This window comes from Haliaeetus albicilla, chromosome 6, assembly GCF_947461875.1.
Source record: "Haliaeetus albicilla chromosome 6, bHalAlb1.1, whole genome shotgun sequence".
NCBI lineage: Eukaryota > Metazoa > Chordata > Aves > Accipitriformes > Accipitridae > Haliaeetus > Haliaeetus albicilla.
In genome coordinates, this window is record NC_091488.1 from 17,713,497 (window position 1) to 17,732,885 (window position 19,389).

The 19,389-nt window shown below is 45.0% G+C and overlaps 1 protein-coding gene across 13 annotated transcripts in view; it reads left to right on the forward strand.

Annotated features, from left to right (window-relative positions):
- The window catches only part of TIAM1 (TIAM Rac1 associated GEF 1), a 193,764-nt gene that overhangs the window by 112,624 nt on the left and 61,751 nt on the right, over window positions 1-19,389 (forward strand). For all 13 annotated transcript variants that reach the window (XM_069785292.1, XM_069785281.1, XM_069785288.1 and 10 more), the window contains 2 exons: window positions 12,918-13,365; window positions 15,746-15,918. In XM_069785292.1, coding sequence (XP_069641393.1) covers window positions 12,918-13,365; window positions 15,746-15,918 — 621 coding nt within the window. The remainder of the gene's footprint in view (window positions 1-12,917; window positions 13,366-15,745; window positions 15,919-19,389) is intronic.

Here is a 19,389-nt window from a genome sequence, read left to right on the forward strand (position 1 = left end):
AAAAGGACTAGTTCCTTGGTGAACCTGATTAGTTGGCTTTGAATGGGATGAGAGGACAGAAGCTACCAACCTCTCTCTGTACCAGGTCCCCAGTCTGACAGTATCTCAGCACTTTGCTCATCTTTGCTCGACACCCCTGGTGTGAAGTACAGCGTGATGGTTACCCTACCTGAGGTGGTGGAAGCTGAGGTGTAGAGCTGATGGCCTTAACTGCTTTGCTGTTAATGTGCTCCTTGGCACTGCGTTGGTCTGTGCCAGCTGGTAGTTAGGCACAGTTTGGGAAATTTTGTTTCTCTCTGCCCTTCCCAGTCTTTCAACACTTTCTCAATGGGCTTCACACTCGTCATTACCACCTTGAGCATTGCCCCAGAGCCTGCCATATGTGTCCTCATGCTGTAAAACATTTCATGCTATAAAAACAATTTAGTAGACTGAGGCAAAACTTTCATGTTTTTTCCAGCCTTTTGAACTGCCTCCCCCCATCCCAATCCCACAAAGTAATAGTTATGTCTTAGGGCCACAGGGGCACCACACATAGGTGACCCAGGGCCAAGTGTAATATGGTGTTGGACGCAGTTTTCCCTCTTGGCCTCCAGGCCAATGACCTGTCAATGCACCTGTGTTATTTAACAGGGTAGCTCCTTTGTTCAAAGTCACCTAACTGAGCCTCATAGCCAGGAGTGAGGTTTCTGCCCAGATCACCATTGCCCATCCTCACAAGAATTTGGGTTTGTATTTGCCATTGGTTTTTTTTCAGTTTTTGGAAAGTTGTAGCTGGGATATTTGCATGGTTTTTTAGTCTGACCTGCCCTAGTGCTAGAAGTACTGGAAGGTCCTGATGGTCACTTGTAGGTATCTTTTGACTAGTCTAGTTCCTAAAGAAGTCCCTGAAAGCAGAAGACACCAAGTGCAGGGTAAGTCTGAGACCATAGCAATGGGCTTGTGCCCTTGTGTTTGATTCCCGAATCCATCCGCTGTTACATGCATGTTCAACTCCACGCATGTACATCATCATATTTTCTGTATGGGCTAAATTTATTAGAAGTTGTCAGTGGCTGTAATTTTTGTGATGTGCTGATCACTGCTACTGGAAAAATGCATCCTTGAATGTGTCACATAAAGAAGGTGCCAGAATCACAGCCGTACATGTTCTGTTATAATGCCCTATCCATGGGTTCTTTACAAGTACGTGGTTTACATTAAAGAAAAAAAAAAAAAAAGAATAAAATCTCTCCCTTCCAAATTTAAACCTTAAATTGAACTGTGGGAGTTGCTTTCCACTAATTGAGAAGGAGAGCTTTTTAATACTGGAGAGACAATTATATTCAATGTGCATAAGCGATTAATATTCACAGGGTGGCTTTGGGGCACCCACGCAGCAGTTCTGTTTTTCGTAACATTTTAACATTAAGGGTTCAGATCTGCTGAAGCGAGACTTCCCAGAGAACTCTGCTGGGATCATGTTTGGCTTTTGGTGCTGATGATGTAGGTGGAAAAAGCTTAATTGGCTGACATTTTCACCCATTTTTGCTTGAAGGGAGACAAGATCTGGATGGATACAGCTTGTTCTGACTGTGGGTTGTGAGATCCCCAGGATCCTACAACCTGCTTGTTGGGATCCAGATTTTGTGAAATGGCTAAACACCTGCCTGCAGGAGACTCCCTCCTCCTCTCCCTGGTGGATGTTCAGAGACAAATGTAACCCCATGCTCCCCTGCTGCTATGAGCCCTAAGTGAAGTTTCAGGAGGGGAATTAGGGAATGGAAACCTTGAGACAGGGTTTTGTGCCACTTCCAAGCCCATTGTGCCACCTCTTTATTTCATGTTCTACCTCTGTGGATAATTTCTGACTGCTCTTTTCTTTAGACCATCAAATGGGGGATAGAGCCTCGTGTAGGGCAGGAATGTGTTTTGACGTTTCAAACTCCACTACAAGGGCAGTCAGGTGAAGACGTCCAGCACGTACAGAAAAAGTTCAGTCACGTGGCAAAATCCTCTTGCCAGGCCATGGTGCCAGCAGCGTGTCTGTTCATGGGTGTCTGCTGCAGATTGCCATGAGCGAGCTCTACCTGATGCTGGCTCTGGCCCTGCAGGTCTTGCTCCTCCCCCTCCGGTTTTCGTGATGGTTGAGGTCATGATGGCAGTGGCCATCAAAGCCAGAGACCTCCATGGGCTTCCAGTGCTGGTATTTGCTTTGTGGGGGAAGACATTAGGTGTAGTTCCTAGTAGGTGTGAAGCTATGGGTGGACCATCTTTTCTAGGGGAGTGATGGTGTTTTACAAGCAGTATTTAGAGCACGGCGTGACGCCTGTGTGCATTAAAATCCAAGGAGACACAGTGGCCAAAGCATTTCTGCATGGTCAACTACTCACATGCGAGAAGGGTGGCTCATTCCTCTCTGAGCTTTACACCCCGATTTGTGATTTCCTGCAGAAAACTCAATTCCAGTGTTAGCATTACAATGGTGCAGTCCAGGTTTTTTACATAACTTTTGAGAAGGAGTAGCAAGAAGATGTCCCTCAAGTCTGCAGGGAAAGTAAAGTTTTTTTACTGTGTCCAGTCCAGTGTTTGTTGTGAAACTGAGCAGGGGGAGAGTGAACAAACTTCCTGCCTGCCTGACTTGGAAACCGCGCTGCCTTCAGCGCCAGCCCCAGAGTATGTCCTTGGCACGTTAAATCCCCTTTTGTCTGATTTTCAAGTTTATTACTATTTTTAGGCATCTGTAGGTAGCCTGAAGGAATTTGGGATCTCAAGCCTTAAAAAAAAAAAAAAATCCTATATAAAAAAATTTTGCAGAATATGCAGGAGATGAAACCAAGGTTTTTGTGGGAATTAGAACAGGATGTACAGAGAAAACAGTCTAAAATTAGAATATCTTTCCAGTCGATATTATTTTTTTACCATCTCAGGGAATTTTATAACAGGTTATAGTGTTTCATTATGCTCTGTAGGATGGCTAAACTCCAGAGAGCTGATACTTGTTTTTAAGTTGTGTAAAACTTTTTCACAAATGGTTTTGTGGCATAGAGGATATAACCTCAAAATGTAAAAGGACCACACTGGGTCAGTCACATGAAGGCACCATCCAGCCCAGTACCTTGCTCCCCAAATACCAAGCGCTCAGGAAAGGAAAGAAAGAATCTGGCATAGTATGGGGTGAACTTTCCTTTAGGGCATTCTTCCCAATGCCAGAAGATTAGCGATTTGAGTGTTCCTGAGTGAGGAACGTATCCAAGACTGTCGGGTTGACCTGCCCCTGTGAATTCTCTTTTCTGAAATAATTTTATGCTTCTGGCTTCAACGACATCCTGTTCAGTCTCTGCATAACACTTGTGACCTTACAGTGTGCTCTTATAGCCCTCCTTGGTCATCGATTTTCCAGTCAGAGTATCTTCAGTAGCTGAAGCTCTGCTCCTATTAAAGTAATTCTGTACATCTCAGTCTGTAGTCTGGAAAACATAGCTATTTTCAACCTAAGTATGATTCTTAATCAGATTGACCCAGACCTTTAATCTTAGTTGTTTGAATCCAGATGGAATCGAGGAAAGAAGTAAAGACAAAGTCTAAATTATAATTAATCACACATAGTTTAGTGAATGCCTAAAAGTAAGACGTTACTGGTTTTCAGCGGTAGTGTGCATCTCGCTGATTCGAGCCCCTGTTCATGCAGTTCCATAGTGCCTTTCAGATGGAGGTTGTTCCCAAGGTCTCAGATAATAGCCTGAGCTGTGCTTCGAATCTCCAAAAGCTGGAGGTCAGATGGTTTGGCTTGGGTGATTCAAGGGGCTAAATCCCACCAAAGAGCACTGGTCAGCCGGTCACTTTGCTGAGCCTCCAGGCAAACAACCTTATTAAAACCAAACATCTCTGTTTTCAGCTACTAGCCACAGGGCTCCAAGTTAAAGGAAGGAGTGGAAATGGGCTTGGGGGGGAAGGGGTGACCACTCGTTTTGGTGGCAGCCCAAGCTTGCACCAGTGTAAACTGTTTGTGAATCCGCATCTTGGGTTGTGCTGGCTGCCGGTGTGGCTGCTCTCAGTGGGTCTGAATGACCAGACCCATTTAATGGCTGTATCAAATGAGCTGTTTATAGCCTGGCTAACTAGAAGCGGATTCAGCATGAGCCTGGAGGAAAGCTTGAATGGAGGGCTTCAGACCCAAGCTCAGAAGTCTTCCCTGCTCTGTCACCGGGCTGCCCTTCCCAGATGGATGAGATTAGATCAGGTATTGCCTATTCAGGATATTTTAAAGCAAATAGCAGTCAATCCCTTCAGAGCACACAGCTCTGCCCCAATATTGTCAGGGAAAGGAGTATGTGAAAATGAGTGTTTTGGTCTTCCCTGGCAAATATTTTGATACTCTTTTGAAGATCTTAATTTGTTTTTCTTCCTTCGCTTTTGGTCTGAAGCCAATGGAAAGCAAATCAGCAGTCCTGATGTCTGATCTAGCTCCATTCAGGCATGTTTTCTTTAAACAGTAGGACTTTGTCATTTATACATCTGAAGTGCTTGTACCATTGGCAATAATTGTATTCTCTGTAAAGCTATATACACTGCATGTTTTTAGTTTCAAGTACTTTCCACTTAAAAATCACACACAGGTTGCCCCAGCTGCTTGTTTGCTGGGCTGTGCTTACTTAGATGGATGCAATTTGCAGTAGTGATCCTTTCCAGTGAAGTGCTCTATTGAAATGTTTCTTTTCAGAGAGCTTCAGCATGTGATCCTGTGACTCGTCATCATCCCAGATGGCAGACATTTCGCTGCTCCCTTAAGTTAGGTGATTGTTCAGGTGAACACCTCCTAGATGATATGTTTTGATTTCGAGCTGCTGTTCTAGCAGCTTTCCCCCTTCCTCACTTCTACCTGCTCTGTTACATTTCCCAGGAAGAATTGCCTCTTCTTGGCACCAGGCGAACAAAAAGTAACCTAACCCTGTATTTTACTTCAAGAATTTTGGTTAGGCATGTTGCCATTTGTTTAACTCAAGCACAGTTACGCTGCTAGTGTTAGTTTATGGTTAGCTCAATCCCTCTAGAAACTTTCTTCAGCTGGGTGGTCTATTGGGATGAAAGCAACATAAGTTTTGGGGGGTCCTCAGCGTATCATTTGGGAACAGAGGGATTAAACACTGCAGAGCTTAACAACTGAGACTTCCTCCCACTGCTGAGGATGGAAAGCGGGCGTCCACCCCAGATCTGCACAGGTGTCGGAAGCCGTGTGCAGGGACCACACTGCAAGAGGCTTTACTGGATTATGGATTGATTCTCATTCATGTTATTATATACTTTAGCACCCCTTAAAAGTCAGCGCTAAAGCCAGGGAAGAGCTGGTGTGCTCAGATCCCATAGCAGTGCTTCATGCTGTTTCCTTTGTGTGTTCTCTCAGAGGCTTGGATTTCTCTCGTGTTATTAAAAAGCAAAATCAAAACATCCTTCCCCTTCCCTTTACCCAATACTTTAGCTCTGAGGGATGCAAAAACTAACTTTCTGAACATGAACAGATCAGAAACTGATGCCACAACTGTCCTGAATCAGTGAAGAGCTCTGCACAGTACCTTGAAGAGAAGGGTAAAGCTGTCCCTGCAGCTTTATGGGGGACAGTTTCATTTTCAACATTTTCTATCTCACAGCTGGTAAGTCCTCCAGGGTTGTACTTTCCTGACTGCTGCAGGAGTCCCTGTGGGTCCATAATTTGCCTTTAAGGTATCTGAGTCAGGTAAGAAAACCAGGCTCCTTGGGGAAGCATGGTGGTCTACAGAGAAGATCTTTTTGGAAGGGCCCACGTATTAGCTGGAAAATGTCTGGGGAATCAGTGAACCAAAAATGTTCCCAACCCCTGTGTTAGAGGCACCAAGCTAATGTGATAGCTTAACATGGAGCAAAGGAGCCAAGTGTAATACTGAGGTAACAGCCGTATATATCAGGCAGAGTTGCCTGCAAAGGAAATGGGGGTTGATGGATGCTTGATACATTGATGTTTGCTAACTGCCTGACCCACAGGAGCAAAGTGGATGCACATCTCCTTCCCATATTTGAGTATCTTCTGGGTGCCTGGCACCCAGTACCTTGTCTGGTTTTCCAAGGTGCCAAATTACACTGTACAGCATTCACCAAGACAAGTTCACAAAGGAATCCTGGAACCAAAATCCATTGAAATCCATGCCTTAAGACTTTCCCAGGGATTATTGCCCAGAAACCTGTGACTCTGATTCATCCTTTCATAATGAGAGTGAAGCTTACTGCTAGGAGAAATATCTAGAGGTCTGGGCTAGTACCTTTTTTGTTGGGAATAAATTTGATTTCAGAGAACCTTGGCCAAAACCTGCTTGCTTATTAAACCACTCCGAGCAGCTTTAATAACACATATAAGGGTTTGTTGATTTTTTTTTAAATTTTGATTCTTTCAAACATCTGAAGAACTGTTGCACCAGTAGAGTGAGTGCACAGAAGTAGGAACCAATGGTGCTTGTACATACCAGTATCTGATCTCTTTGAATTCCCAAAGGTAACAAACCCAGCATCTCAGTCTGGTATCCACATACAAATTGAAGTTGGCTTGTAACTGTACCTCACTCAACTTGGGAGCCCTCCTAGGTGGTGTAAACAAGACCCAACCAATCCAACAGAAAACTGCAGTTGGCCTGTGTTGATTTGTGGCTGTCAGTTTAGTTCTCCAAAGCCTGCTGTCAATCTGGTGCATCCTTGCTCATTCGCATATAATACTGTCCTGTTGTACACAGGCCTGTAGGTATCTTTAAAACCTTCTTTCATATCAACTCCCAGCATATGGTTGAGGGGCTTTGTTCCTTCCTACGGTAGCAGATCTCCTTCATGTCATTATTATAATCCCTCTGACTTTACAGTGAGTTATGTGGACACGATTCAGTATGATTGTTAACAGTCTTCAGGACTGTATTCCTCCCAGACTGAACAAGCTGTGGAGTTTCTTTTGTGTTTCTTCACTGCAGCTTTAAAACCATTTCTCCCACTCAGGTTTCAGCTGCAATTTATGATTTATCTTTGCTTCTTGGAATGTTTTGACTCTTTTTCAGACAGATAAGTCTTCTAATGCATTCGTTACCAGGTGTTCACGTTACTCTGGAGGAAGGTTTTTATTTTGATTTGGAGCAAGTCATACCTTAACAGACCACCTTGACCATCAAATGATGGCAAAAGTCAGTACTAAAAAGAGAGGAAAAACTTATCAGGCCAATCTGTTTCAAAGTAGGAGCTTCAAAGAGACACCAGGCACATAAAAGCATGCAAACCATCAGGCTGCTTACCTATGTATTTTAAATGTATTCTGTGGTGCTTGCCTAACTACCAACCAGACAGGTTATGTGCAATTTCAGGCTGTTGCTGAATGTGAACACCTTATTGCTCTGTTGCTAAACAGGACGGGGAACAGAGGATATGCATTCTCTTGGAGGGAGCCCCTTCCAAGAAAAAAACCCACTTGGTTGCCTTTTACTAACGAGTACTTTTAATCTAATGGTTAATTTAGAAAGAAGTATTAACCACATAAGGAACTGTTTATATTAGGGAAGTAAGAGTTTTCCTACTAAATCAATCCCATGTGTCTAAAGTGCCCATGAATCACTGCTGTCAGTCAAGCAGGAACAATTGATTCACCACGCCATTTCAATAGTGTCTGTAACAGGGCTGTTGGTGGGAAGTTTGGTAAGTGCATCGTTATTGCAAGTGCTCTGAATGTGTTCAGTCATGAGCTGGAGAGTTGGGCAAGGCTTATCCCATCCAGTGGTCTTTTGCTAGCAGAGGCCAGTACCAAATATGTTCAACAAGGGGACAAAGACACTTTGAACCTGCCCCAAAACTTTTTGCTGTGTTTTTGCTAGCTGAAGGTAGACCTTTTTTCTGAAGCAAAAGGTTTTTTTCTGTATATCTCCTAAATCTAGCAAGAATTTTTTAACAAATGTGGCTGTAGGGGATATATAGAGGTATGGGTATCATGTGAGTATGCAAAAGCTACAGCACCAAGTACATTAGCTTGATGTAGCTTGCATTACAGCTTTATTCCCCACTGGCTTGCTTCGCATGAAAGCCAGTATTCATGTGAGGAAAAAACATGTATTTAAGTGGGTTGCTAATACTTTCACTAATATTTTACCCAATTGGTTCATCAGCTAAATTGTTCTGTGCATTTGATGGGGCTGTGATAATTCCACTTCATTACACTTGAATGCTATTAGGGCTGTTATAGCCGTCCTGGCACGTGGCCTGCTTGCTGGGCCTCGCTGCGTTCTTGTCGGTAACAATGGCACTATTCAGTCTGTCTCTGGTTTCTCATTCTGTGGCATATCTCTCTGGCATTGGACATTCCACCTTTCCCTCCTCTTTCCCTCCATTACTGTCTGCTGAACTTCCTTTCATAAACCCCGGGCATTTACAACCGATATGGTAGCATTGCCAGTGTAAGAAATGGTGCCGCTCCTCCGGCATCTTCAGCAGCAGCAGGGATCCCAGATCCTGGTGGAAGCTGTGCTACTACTTACCACCTTCCCATCAAGGCACACAGTGCAGCACAGTCTCTGGAGCCTGTTTAGTTCCCTTCTTCAGCCAGTGGTCTTTAGGCAACTTTCTCCCTGCTTTTCCACAAAGCAATCTTAAATCGAAGGGACAAAGCCCCCTCTTTATTCAGTTTGTTGTCTCTATGGTCTAAGACCTGTTGTGTTTGCAAAATGCCAAGAACTGCTATTCCCACGACTTCCCCCATCTCTCTGTCTTGGAGGAAATACGCTTTCTTTTCTTTGCTACATGCTTTCTACTTGGTGTGACCAATTTAATGATTTCCACCTCCCTCTTGCTTTGCCCTCTTGTCCTCCCAGGCCCAAAGCTAGGTAAACACCAGTGGGAAGGCTAAGCGGGACAGCACAGATTTTAGTTCCAGTCTTGCATTTGGTTCCTGGGATTGTCTCTCCGGGCAAAAATATTCCTCTGTGTGGAGGCAGCTGTTTGCCGGCCTGAAAATACAAACCACAAGATCTCTGGTGAGGTGCAAAATATCAGGTGCAGTGTCCTGAATCTTACACAGAGCTGAAAGAAACTTTTGGGGGTTTTAACCAGTGAAATAAAACAGAGCCCCTAGATGACAGCAATTACAAGTCCAGAGTGATGTGCTGGTGATTTGTTATAATGTCTGTATAATGTCCAAAACTGTGGGCTTCAGAAACATGCATTCTGCAGTATTCAGCTGTCTCCCAGCTCCCCTGATGTGCCTGGCACATGCCATCAGCATTTTGGTGGAGAGCTGCAGGGATGCTGGGCAGGAGTCAGAGGGGTAAAGGCTGAGCCGTGTCTGCAGTTCACTCTTGGCCTCAAGAGTCTTTGGTTGGGAACTCCTCCTGCCGAGGAGTGAAATGCCTGTTTCATTAGCAAGCCTCTGTGGCGTATCCCGTCATGGACCTGGGGTGGTAATAAGTCTTCCTCAGAAGAGAGAGACATTGCTGTTGCCCGTGGGGCTCTTTGAGAACCTGAGCAGGAAACGTGAGTAATTTTTAAATAGCTCTCATCAGGGTTACACAATGTTTGCTTTGCTTCTGGGCAGTAGCCTGTGGTGGCCATGTCAGCAGGTACTTTGAAGGTGGACACCAAAGCTAGGGGCCTGTGTATCCACATTGATCTCATCAGTGAACAGCCATGCTGCTCACAGTGTGACCTGGGATGATTAACTTTCAGCATCCTCGTTTGAAAATTTGCAGGAGTATTTCTGTGCCCCCAGTGATGTGTTCATCAAACCCTGCTATGGTTTGTTGCTTGGCTTGGGAGTGTTACCGCTTCGGCCTTGGCACATTTCTACAGAAGCACTATACTAAACCTCTGTACTTTCAGCTGAACTCTTAATTGAATGCCCTTTAGTGTGTGGATTATAGCACTGTGAGACAGCCAGAGCAGATGCCGGCTGCTTCTTGAGAGCTTTTGATACCCTCCGATGAGAACGAGCTGACATTGCAGCAGGAGCTCAGAAGTCAGAGACCTGTGCAATGAATGCTCTTAACCCTACTAACCCCAAGACTGATCTTCTCATACAACAGACTTCCGAAAGTGCTAAGCTCACTCAATGCCACATTTCATAATCCATGAGCTTGAACAATATTAGCAGGCTGTAGGTTTTGAACAGTTCTGACTTTTGTATGCTCAGACCCTCCTCCTACCAAAGGGCTTGCATCAGTTGGCAAGAAGTCTTTGATACGGGATATTTAAGAGAGGAAGAGGGAGTGCAGGGAGCAGAGGGAGATTAGGGACAGGGCTGCAGCATTATGCTGAAAAGATCTTTTGACCCATCCAGCCTATCACTTGCATTGTGGTAAAGATTATAAAGAAATTTGCAAAATGTGTTACAATTTAAGCTCATGAGCATATATAACATTTACTCCAAGTTTTCCATCCTTTAATTTTTTTATAAATAATAAGCTGTTATGCCCATGTTATCAGTTAGTGAGTATAATCCCCATTTATGGACAGGGAAACTGAGGCCATTAATGCTGTGTCTCACCAAGATTACACAAGAAGAAGGCTGTGTCACACTGGGCACAAGGAACCTTGAGAGCCTGCACTGCAGCGCTATGCTTGAACATCTCTAGGTGCACTTCTGTTTTTGAAAAAATACTCCATCTGCTAAAAAGCACCAAGAAAGTTTTGTGCATACACTGGCTGGCAAAACTACAAATCCTATCTCCCTCAATTTGGTGGTCTGTTTTAGTAGCTCGCTGTTTTTTTAAACTGACTAATTCTAGTTAAAGCATGAGATATGCTTCCTAAAAGTTACATTGGCTAAAATTTTGGAATTGACTCTACGCTTTTTGTATTGCATGGCTAAAATAATTATGAGACAGATTGTATATTTATTAAATCATTAACCTAAAATAAAGATCTCAAAATCTCAAATAATTTCTGTTGCCACCATTACATAATGTTCATTGCAGAATGCAGATTTGTTTATGCTCTACGAGTGACACACTTCTTCCCTTTAAAAAAATTATGGAGGAAGAAGGCCCTAGAAGACAAATGCAAACCCCAGTCATCCTATAGGAATAACTATCCCAGTGAACACGGGGGATCCAGTTCAGTTCTTTGGTGCTCTGGTTTTATGCCAATGTAGCTTATGTTGGCAGAGAGGCAGTGCCTCGGGAGTGTGAGTGTCAAGCGGCCGTGCCAGTCCTGGCTCCCTGATGCATGGGGTCTCAGATGGAGCACTGTCATCAGAAGTTGCACCATCCAGCTTTTCATGATGGAATGCAAAAACTTGCTTGCGGCAGTGTTTTGTAAACACCGGTTTCTGAGCAGCACCAGTTCTCCTCTCCAGATATCCCTCCTTGTGCTGCAAGAGATGGGAAGATAATTGGCTTCCAAAAAACAAGTGAATTGGAACAGCGGAAAAAAACACATGGTTGTGAAAACTGCTCTGTACGGGTTGATGACTGCACTTACAGGAAGCCCTGCTCAGCTCATTCACATGCGATGGGAGTAGAGGAATATTGTCCTGTCCAGAACAGCTTGTCTATCACTATGTGTTGCATTAAACAACCAAACTGACTAGGATAACTGTGCTTATTGCATGGGGAAGGAAGTGCTTGTTCTTCCAACTGGACTCCCAAGTCTCCCTCGAGAGGTAGCTTTTATAAAGAACAAGCCCATCCATTACAAATTAATGCCTTAAAAGTTAGTCAAATTCAGCAACACCCGTCCCCTCCCCCTAAGGTTTCCTCATCCAGCTCTTGCTCCACCGGAGGAAGGTTTCAAACAGAGCTCGGTGGAGGGTTTCTCAGTTTCCGTAGAGCTGCTCTTGGATGCATAGAAAACTTGTGCTTTAACCAACACCTAGAAGCTTGTTTTCTCCCCAAATAAACACTGCGTTCTGCCACCTTTTTTTCAGAGTCTCCTCATTTTTTTAAAAACTTGTAAATCAAGCACCAGCTGCTCTTGCAGGAGAGGTAGAGTCTGAAATTCCTGTTGTTTTGGCCATATTTCTCACCTCTTTGCATCGTCTTCCCTGGCTCCCTCTTCTCTCGAGTATCTAACATAAGATACTTCTCCCCACTTACAGGTCTTAGCCTTTATTTGTCCTCCTTCAAAAACTGCCACAGATGCCTTTGAGTGCTGAGATTGTAGTGGTTAGCCCCCTTTGGGCACTAACCTTGTTGCAGGGGGCGAGCTGAGCCACTAAGACTTTGAAACCTGAATTCGGTCATGTTCTTTCCCGTCTTGCTCAAGATGGCCATATTCTTGTCTCTTCTGACCCTTCAACTGCAAGTTGTTGGGGACCAGGAAGGGTCTTCTGTTGTTGCAGTATTTTGGCAGGGTCTATCAGCATGGGATTCTGGCCCATCATTAGGATTTGTGATGTAGAAGTGACACAAAACAGAAATAATCTCAAATACGTTAACTTCTCAGGAGAAAAAAAAGTACCTTTTTAGTTATATAATTTGCAAATGACAATCTTGGGATGTCTAAAATGTATCTTCAGCTGTAGGTGTGAATGTACAATATCAATGTTTTCTTTTTAAAATGCGTAGGTTGATTGCCGCTTTTCTTGACACTGCCAGTTTTTGCTACCATATGTTCTCCTTTTGCAGAACCTTTAGCACTGTTAACTTAGCTTAATGTAAACAGATGATGCTGCATCTTATATTCCAAAATGCTAAGGCTGTAGAGGCACCACCTGAAATTGTGTGTGTGTGTGACCGATCTTTCCTAAACTATGCTGGAAGTTCTGCCTACCCTATGTTTTCTTCCAGTTGTTCATCTTCAGAAGAAAAAGAGATAAGGGATTTCCAGTGCCAGACGAAATGGGGCTGTGAAGAGATGTGGTGCCACTTGGGCATTTTGGGTTCTGTCAGTGTCTCCAGAAGGCCAGCCTGGGCCAGGCTCTTCATCTCACGCTGTGTCTCTCTTGCAACTAGGACGTCAACGCAGGTGAGGGGAGCGAGTTCACCGACAGTGGGATCGAGGGAGCAGCCACCGACACAGACCTCCTTTCTAGACGCTCCAATGCTACCAATTCAAGTTACTCCCCGACGGCCAGTCGGGCTTTCATCGGCAGCGACAGCGGCAGCAGCTCGACGGGCGATGGGCTTCGCCAGGGGGTCTATGAGAACTTCCGCCGGGAGCTGGAGATGAGCACCACCAACAGCGAGAACCTGGAGGAGGCTGGGTCTGCCCTCAGCGACGAGCAGAGCAGCGGCACCCTCAGCTCCCCAGGGCAGTCTGACATCCTCCTGACGGCTGCCCAGGGCACGGTACGGAAAGCCGGCGCTCTGGCAGTGAAAAACTTCCTGGTGCACAAAAAGAACAAGAAAGTGGAGTTGGCCGCGCGCAGGAAATGGAAGCACTACTGGGTTTCCTTGAAAGGTACAGAGCAAGCGTACAAGGGTTTATCCAGATGGGTGTCTGCGGTGTCCTGTGGGTTGTATATTGCTGCAGATGAAGAAACCAATAGCCTAGACTCTTAAAAAAGCTGCTGTGAACTTCAGTGTAATTAACATCAAGTATGAGGAAGTGGTCCTGATGTTTTTCGGGGGGGTGTTATTCGATGGTTGTTGATGTGCTCACATCATGGCATGTGTGTAGTCCAAGACACGTGACTGTGCTGCACTGAAGTGGGGTTCATACCCTACTTCGAGTCTTGCTGGCACCACCTAGGGTGGCTTCTCTGAGCACTGGGTGTTTCCTTTAAGAAGCATGTCTATGGCTTGCTGACAAACTAAATACCTGCGTGCAGCCGCAGGCACATCACAGTGGGAGTTTGCTAATGATGACACTGGCCTGCATCAAAACAGGGGCTCTGTCTTTGTGCGCATTTGTCTTTTAACTCTTGTGCTTAGTGCCATTGGCCCGTCCTTCTCTGAGATGTGCTTCACGAGTATGAACACCCAGCGAGTTGCAACACAGTCACGGTATGGACAGGAAGCCGTGGTTTGGTCATCGAGGCTGGCTTGTGGCTTGGGGGATGTTGGCTCTGGCTGCGTCACCCATCCTGCGGTGGGCAGCCCTCGGCACCTGGCTGCTCTGCCAGCCTCCTCGGCTGCTTGGGCCACATACCCTTTCCTCTTTGAATTTTTGCAGTTCCCCCTAGGAGCAAGCTCCAGCCCCGTTCGGGGTCTGAGTGCTTATAAATGCACATAAATGTTAACGGAGCAGTGAAACTTGGGAGCCGGCCTCCTAAAGCGACCTCTACTCTTCATGCAGTTGCATCAGCAGTAAAACGGGAAGCAATGCTTGCAGGGTTTTGGGACTGGCATCGCTCTCCTCCACCACGACGGGCCTTGTCTGTGAGCCAGGGGAGGCAGAGCCATGTCTCCTGCTGTAGGTGGGGTTACCAAAAAGCTCTGTATGGTTAAAGCCCTGTCCTCCCCACAGAGTGCTTTTTTTAGAGCACCTTTTCTTTTTTTTTTTTAAATTGGCAGGACTATTTTAAAACCAACAGCAAAGTAAGGTGCCAGCTCTTCCTTGGGGTGGTTAGAGAGACTGGGGAAATGAAAGAGGAGAGAGGGAGGGGTCAGGGGCAGCGGGGAGCCCTAATCTCCTGGGAGGGGGGTCCTGCGGCAGGAAGGTCTTGCTGTGAGGCAAACAAAGGGCCATCTGGGAGGAAAAAGGGGAAGGATGAGCACGGAGGCAATGTTATTTTGAAGTGCTTTGACTCAAGTGGAGTGTTTGCTCCTTAGATTGCTGTGCCTTAATAATGTTAGTGTTTAAACGAGGCTTTGAAGTTAACAGCTGCTATTGTTTGGCTGCAAATAGTTTTCTGAGGGGCTGGGTAACAGGGCATCCCTTTGCACCGAGAGGGCTGTTTCCAGTGGCAGAGAAACAACGTGCCAGTTTTAGTTTAAAACAACTGTAGATAATGTGGGGAGGAGGGAGGGAGAGAAGGAGACCCTTTTTTGGCAGTCTCCCAAATTGCAGGCTTGCTATACCTCCCCCGCCCCAGAGAATTGTAAAGATTATTTTGCAAAACCAAGCAGGTTGGTTGTTGTCCCCAGCGAAAATGCATTTTTGGTTTTGGCCATATTGCCGTGAGTCAGAGCTGAAATGTTACAGTGGAATAAAGATTTGGTTTATGCTTTTTGTTTGTTTGTTGGGTTTTTTTGGTACATCAGTCTTTCAGTAAGCACAGCTCATTCCACTCCATTTTTTCTTCCAGTTACTCATCTGCATCCAGTAATTAAATTGCTTGATCTTTGCCTTGCAGGGACTGTAGCAGCTGCAGGAGGCTGAGGCAGGGCCATGAAGGTTTGCCTGGGGGCCGGTCTGGGGAGCTGGCCGGCACTGCCAGGGGAGATGCTATCTCACGTCTGCATCTTCCTTTTGGTCCCCTTGGTGGGACCGGGTGGCCATGGAGGACCCCCACTTTGGGACTTATGATGATGTTTCTCATCTGGGGCTGTATTTTACTGCCCATGACTTTCTAGGCTCGTGTCTGTGGCTCTGTTTTAGCAATCCTAGGGTGAACAAAATGGCCCGCTGGGGCACGGCTCGATGTACCATACAGCTCATGGTGTGCCCCCAGTGGCATGGAAACCACCACCTGGTCAGGCTAAAAACTGGGCCATTGCTGGTGCTCTCCACTGTGGGGCTAAAAACCTGAACAGGCCCTGGCAAATCCTTCCATCCTTCCTCATCCCTGTGACAGTTTTACAGATGATTTATAGTCCCAAGTATTAGTGCTGAATAGATGCAGGACAGCCGTTACGTTTAAATGTGTTGCTTGCTAATACGTGATTGTCTCTTTTAGGATGCACGTTGTTTTTTTATGAGACTGACGGCAGATCTGGCATTGACCACAACAGCATCCCAAAGCACGCTGTCTGGGTAGAAAACAGCATAGTGCAAGCGGTGCCTGAACACCCCAAGAAGGACTTTGTCTTCTGTCTCAGCAACTCCCTTGGGGATGCTTTCCTCTTTCAGGTTGGTCTGGTTCAAGGGTTTTACAAATTTGTTTTCTTTTTCTGTCTCCAACCAAGGAGGAAATCTTAGCTCTGGTTGAAATCAGTGGAAAAATCCTGCTGCCTCCAATAGGTTTGGGATTTTCCTCTGGCAGCACTAGAGGAAGGACATGATATATTTGGTAAATGTCACTCAAGAGACACACTACCACATGTGAATCACTGTCAGATCTGCTGTTTTTATTGACTGACTGGACCCTCTTTGCGTAGGTGGTTGGAACAAAGTAAGACTTAAGAAATATTCTTACTTCCCTGTAAAAACTGAATTTTGCATGGTTTGACAGCATGCTTTTAACACACAGACCAGGGCAGTTACCATACAGGACATACAGCAGTGCATTAAATATGCTGTGACACTATCTGCGTCTCGTAAGAGACGTATCAAAGATGGGACCTTGCGGAGAGGCTCAAGGAGTTTACAAGACCAAGAGGAGTTTGAAGTGCAAGGGAATACTTGGACCTCCAGGTGCTTTCCCAATGGCACTGCAGAATCCAGTTGTCCCTTGTTCATACAGACCTTAGTCAACATCTTGCTGTTGCCCAAGAGGAGACTGAAAGTGCATGTTTGGTTTTTTCAATCAGAAAATAGAAATGTCTGAATTTCACAGAGTATGTCTGAAAAAAATCCGGTACTTATATCAAAGACCGTACACTAGTTGATGTGTTTCACTGAAAAAGATTTCTGTATTTTGGGACCTGCTGCTTCCCTAAGTGATTTTTAGGTTGGCATTCCACTTATGGTCTCAGTGTGTGCTTGAAAGGTTGTGGAGCACCACCTCCTCTTGATCTACTGATATGAGCTGCAAAAATCTTTTCCATGCAGTTTTCTAAGGAAAAACCTTCATTCTTATAAAATTAATGCCAGTGGATGCTAAATGCTCAAAAGGTCACATTCAGTACATTTCTTTTATGGCATCACAGTGCCTTATTCATTAAAAGCCCTGTGTCATTATGCCATGGGTAGATTTTCATGTAACTTTGTGGGAAAAAGCAAAAATGAGCCTTTTCAAATGAAAAACAATCATTTATATTGCCTTGCAGAAATTTTTCCTTGATGTGTCCCTTCTGCTGTAGAACCCCATGCATTGCTAGTGAAGCAGAAGAGAAAGAAGGGATGGGTTTGGGGAGAAGGGAAGGAGACCAGCTGCAGTGGTGGAAGTAATGTGTGAGTGACTGTGCTGTAGGGTTTACTCTGCTGCACTCAGAACAGCCAACGCACGTGTATGGCTGTTGAGCAGTGTTACCTAACTGCTCATGTCATACATGTCCGTCCACACATAACACAGTGCTGTAGTAGCTGTTTTGATGAGAAGAAACCACAGACCTGCACAAGGCTATTTCTGTCCCATGGAGACTGTGTACGTAGGGACAAATAGGTTTGCTTTGTAATGCATACAGATATTGGACATCTTGTAACAAGCCTTCCCACTGCATTGCACCTAGAGACATCACATACCTCCTACATGATGGTTCCTTGCTCAGTCAGTTCTTATTGTGCCTACACAAATCCATTACTTGCATATGTCACATGCATTTTCCAGGAGCTCAGAGCAACATGTGACACCACATACTTATGTATCAGATGTTTGCACCTTGTTTATGTGATCCCTTCCGTTGAGGAGTGGAGTGATTCCCTTGCCTACTCATCTACCAGAAGAGTCTGCAGCTCCTAAAATCCATTCCAGATTGTTTTTTTCCCTCCTTCTCCCCAGGAGACTAAAAAGAAAACTGAATCTAATGGTATACAGATAACATTTTAAAATTAAATAAGATAAAAATATGACCTCTGTTAAGATTTTGCTAGGAATTAACAAAACATACCATCTCATTATAAGTCCAGTGCTACTCTCTTATCTACTGGGGACTAGGTTTCACCACCCGACTGTAGGCAAAGTGTCTCCCATTCTGCAAATAATTTCTGTATTTTCAGCAGAAATTCCTCAGCAAGGGGGGCTCAACATGTCTTCAGCAGTGGTGATAGGACACTGTAAGCCCCTGTCTATGAATGAGAGCTTGTTAATATTATTACCCGGGCAGGGAGCTTGACCAATTTAAGCAATATACATTGTACAGTGCCAACTGAAGACAAGAAAACTGGGAGTAAGAGATTGGTCTTTCCAGTGTCTTCTGCTTAGGACTTCTAACCTGAGCTAAGGAAAGTGATGTCATTCTGGGACATGTGAGTTTCACCTGCTTCAGTACCACAGAAGTTTTGGGAGCATCAGCCTGAAGTCCAGCCTGTGCATATGGGATTTCCAGAGTCGGGCTTCTGTGGGAATCTCTCCTTGGCTTCAGTAAGCCATGTCCTTTGCTGTTAGTTGTGACCACCAGGAGAACAGTGAGGATGACCTGTCGTGGTTTAACCCCAGCCAGCAACTAAGCACCACGCAGCCGCTCACTCACTCGCCCCCCATCCAGTGGGATGGGGGAGAAAATCAGGAAAAGAAGTAAAACTCCTGGGTTGAGATAAGAACGGTTTAATAGAACAGAAAAGAAGAAACTAATAATGGTAATGATAACACTAATAAAATGACAACAGTAGTAATAAAAGGATTGGAATGTACAAATGGTGCGCAGGACAATTGCTCACCACCCGCCGACCGACACCCAGCCAGTCCCCGAGCGGCGATTCCCTGCCCCCACTTCCCAGTTCCTAAACTAGATGGGACGTCCCATGGTATGGAATACCCTGTTGGCCAGTTTGGGTCAGGTGCCCTGGCTGGGGATGAGAAGCTGAAAAATCCTTGACTATAGTCTAAACACTACTGAGCAACAACTGAAAACATCAGTGTTATCAACATTCTTCACATACTGAACTCAAAACATAGCACTGTACCAGCTACTAGGAAGACAGTTAACTCTATCCCAGCTGAAACCAGGAAACCTTCTTTATCTATGCTAGCAACTGGAGAAGTCATACTGTGCTGTCTATTAATAGATCAGGTATCATCAGAAAGTTTAATTAGAACAAGGTGGTTTGGCACCTTGCTACTTTTTCAGCAATGAGCCAAATACCAGTGTGATTACTGCTAAAGGCTGACACTCAGAGAAAGTCCACTGCAATGCTGAGTTGGCTGTAAATTTTGGTTTGCAACCTACTGTAAAAAAGGAGTGAAGTTTACTAAGAAGGCTAAGAAGATTTACTTTTTATTTTGAAAGTCTGGAAAAGGAATGCTTTGAAATATTCTTCTTTCTGTGTCAAAAGCCTCTAATCAGAATAGTGCTCTTCCAGCAAAATGTGCTGGTGTCCCATGCCCCAGCCTAGTATCTCAAAGAACCGTAGAATCTCATAGAATGGTTTGGGTTGAAAGTGACCTTAAAGATCATCTAGTTCCAACTCCCCTGCCATGGGCAGGGATACCTGTTGCTCAAAGCCTCATCTAACCTGGCCTTGAACAATTCCAGGGAGGGGAAGTGTTCCCTTTTCCCAAAC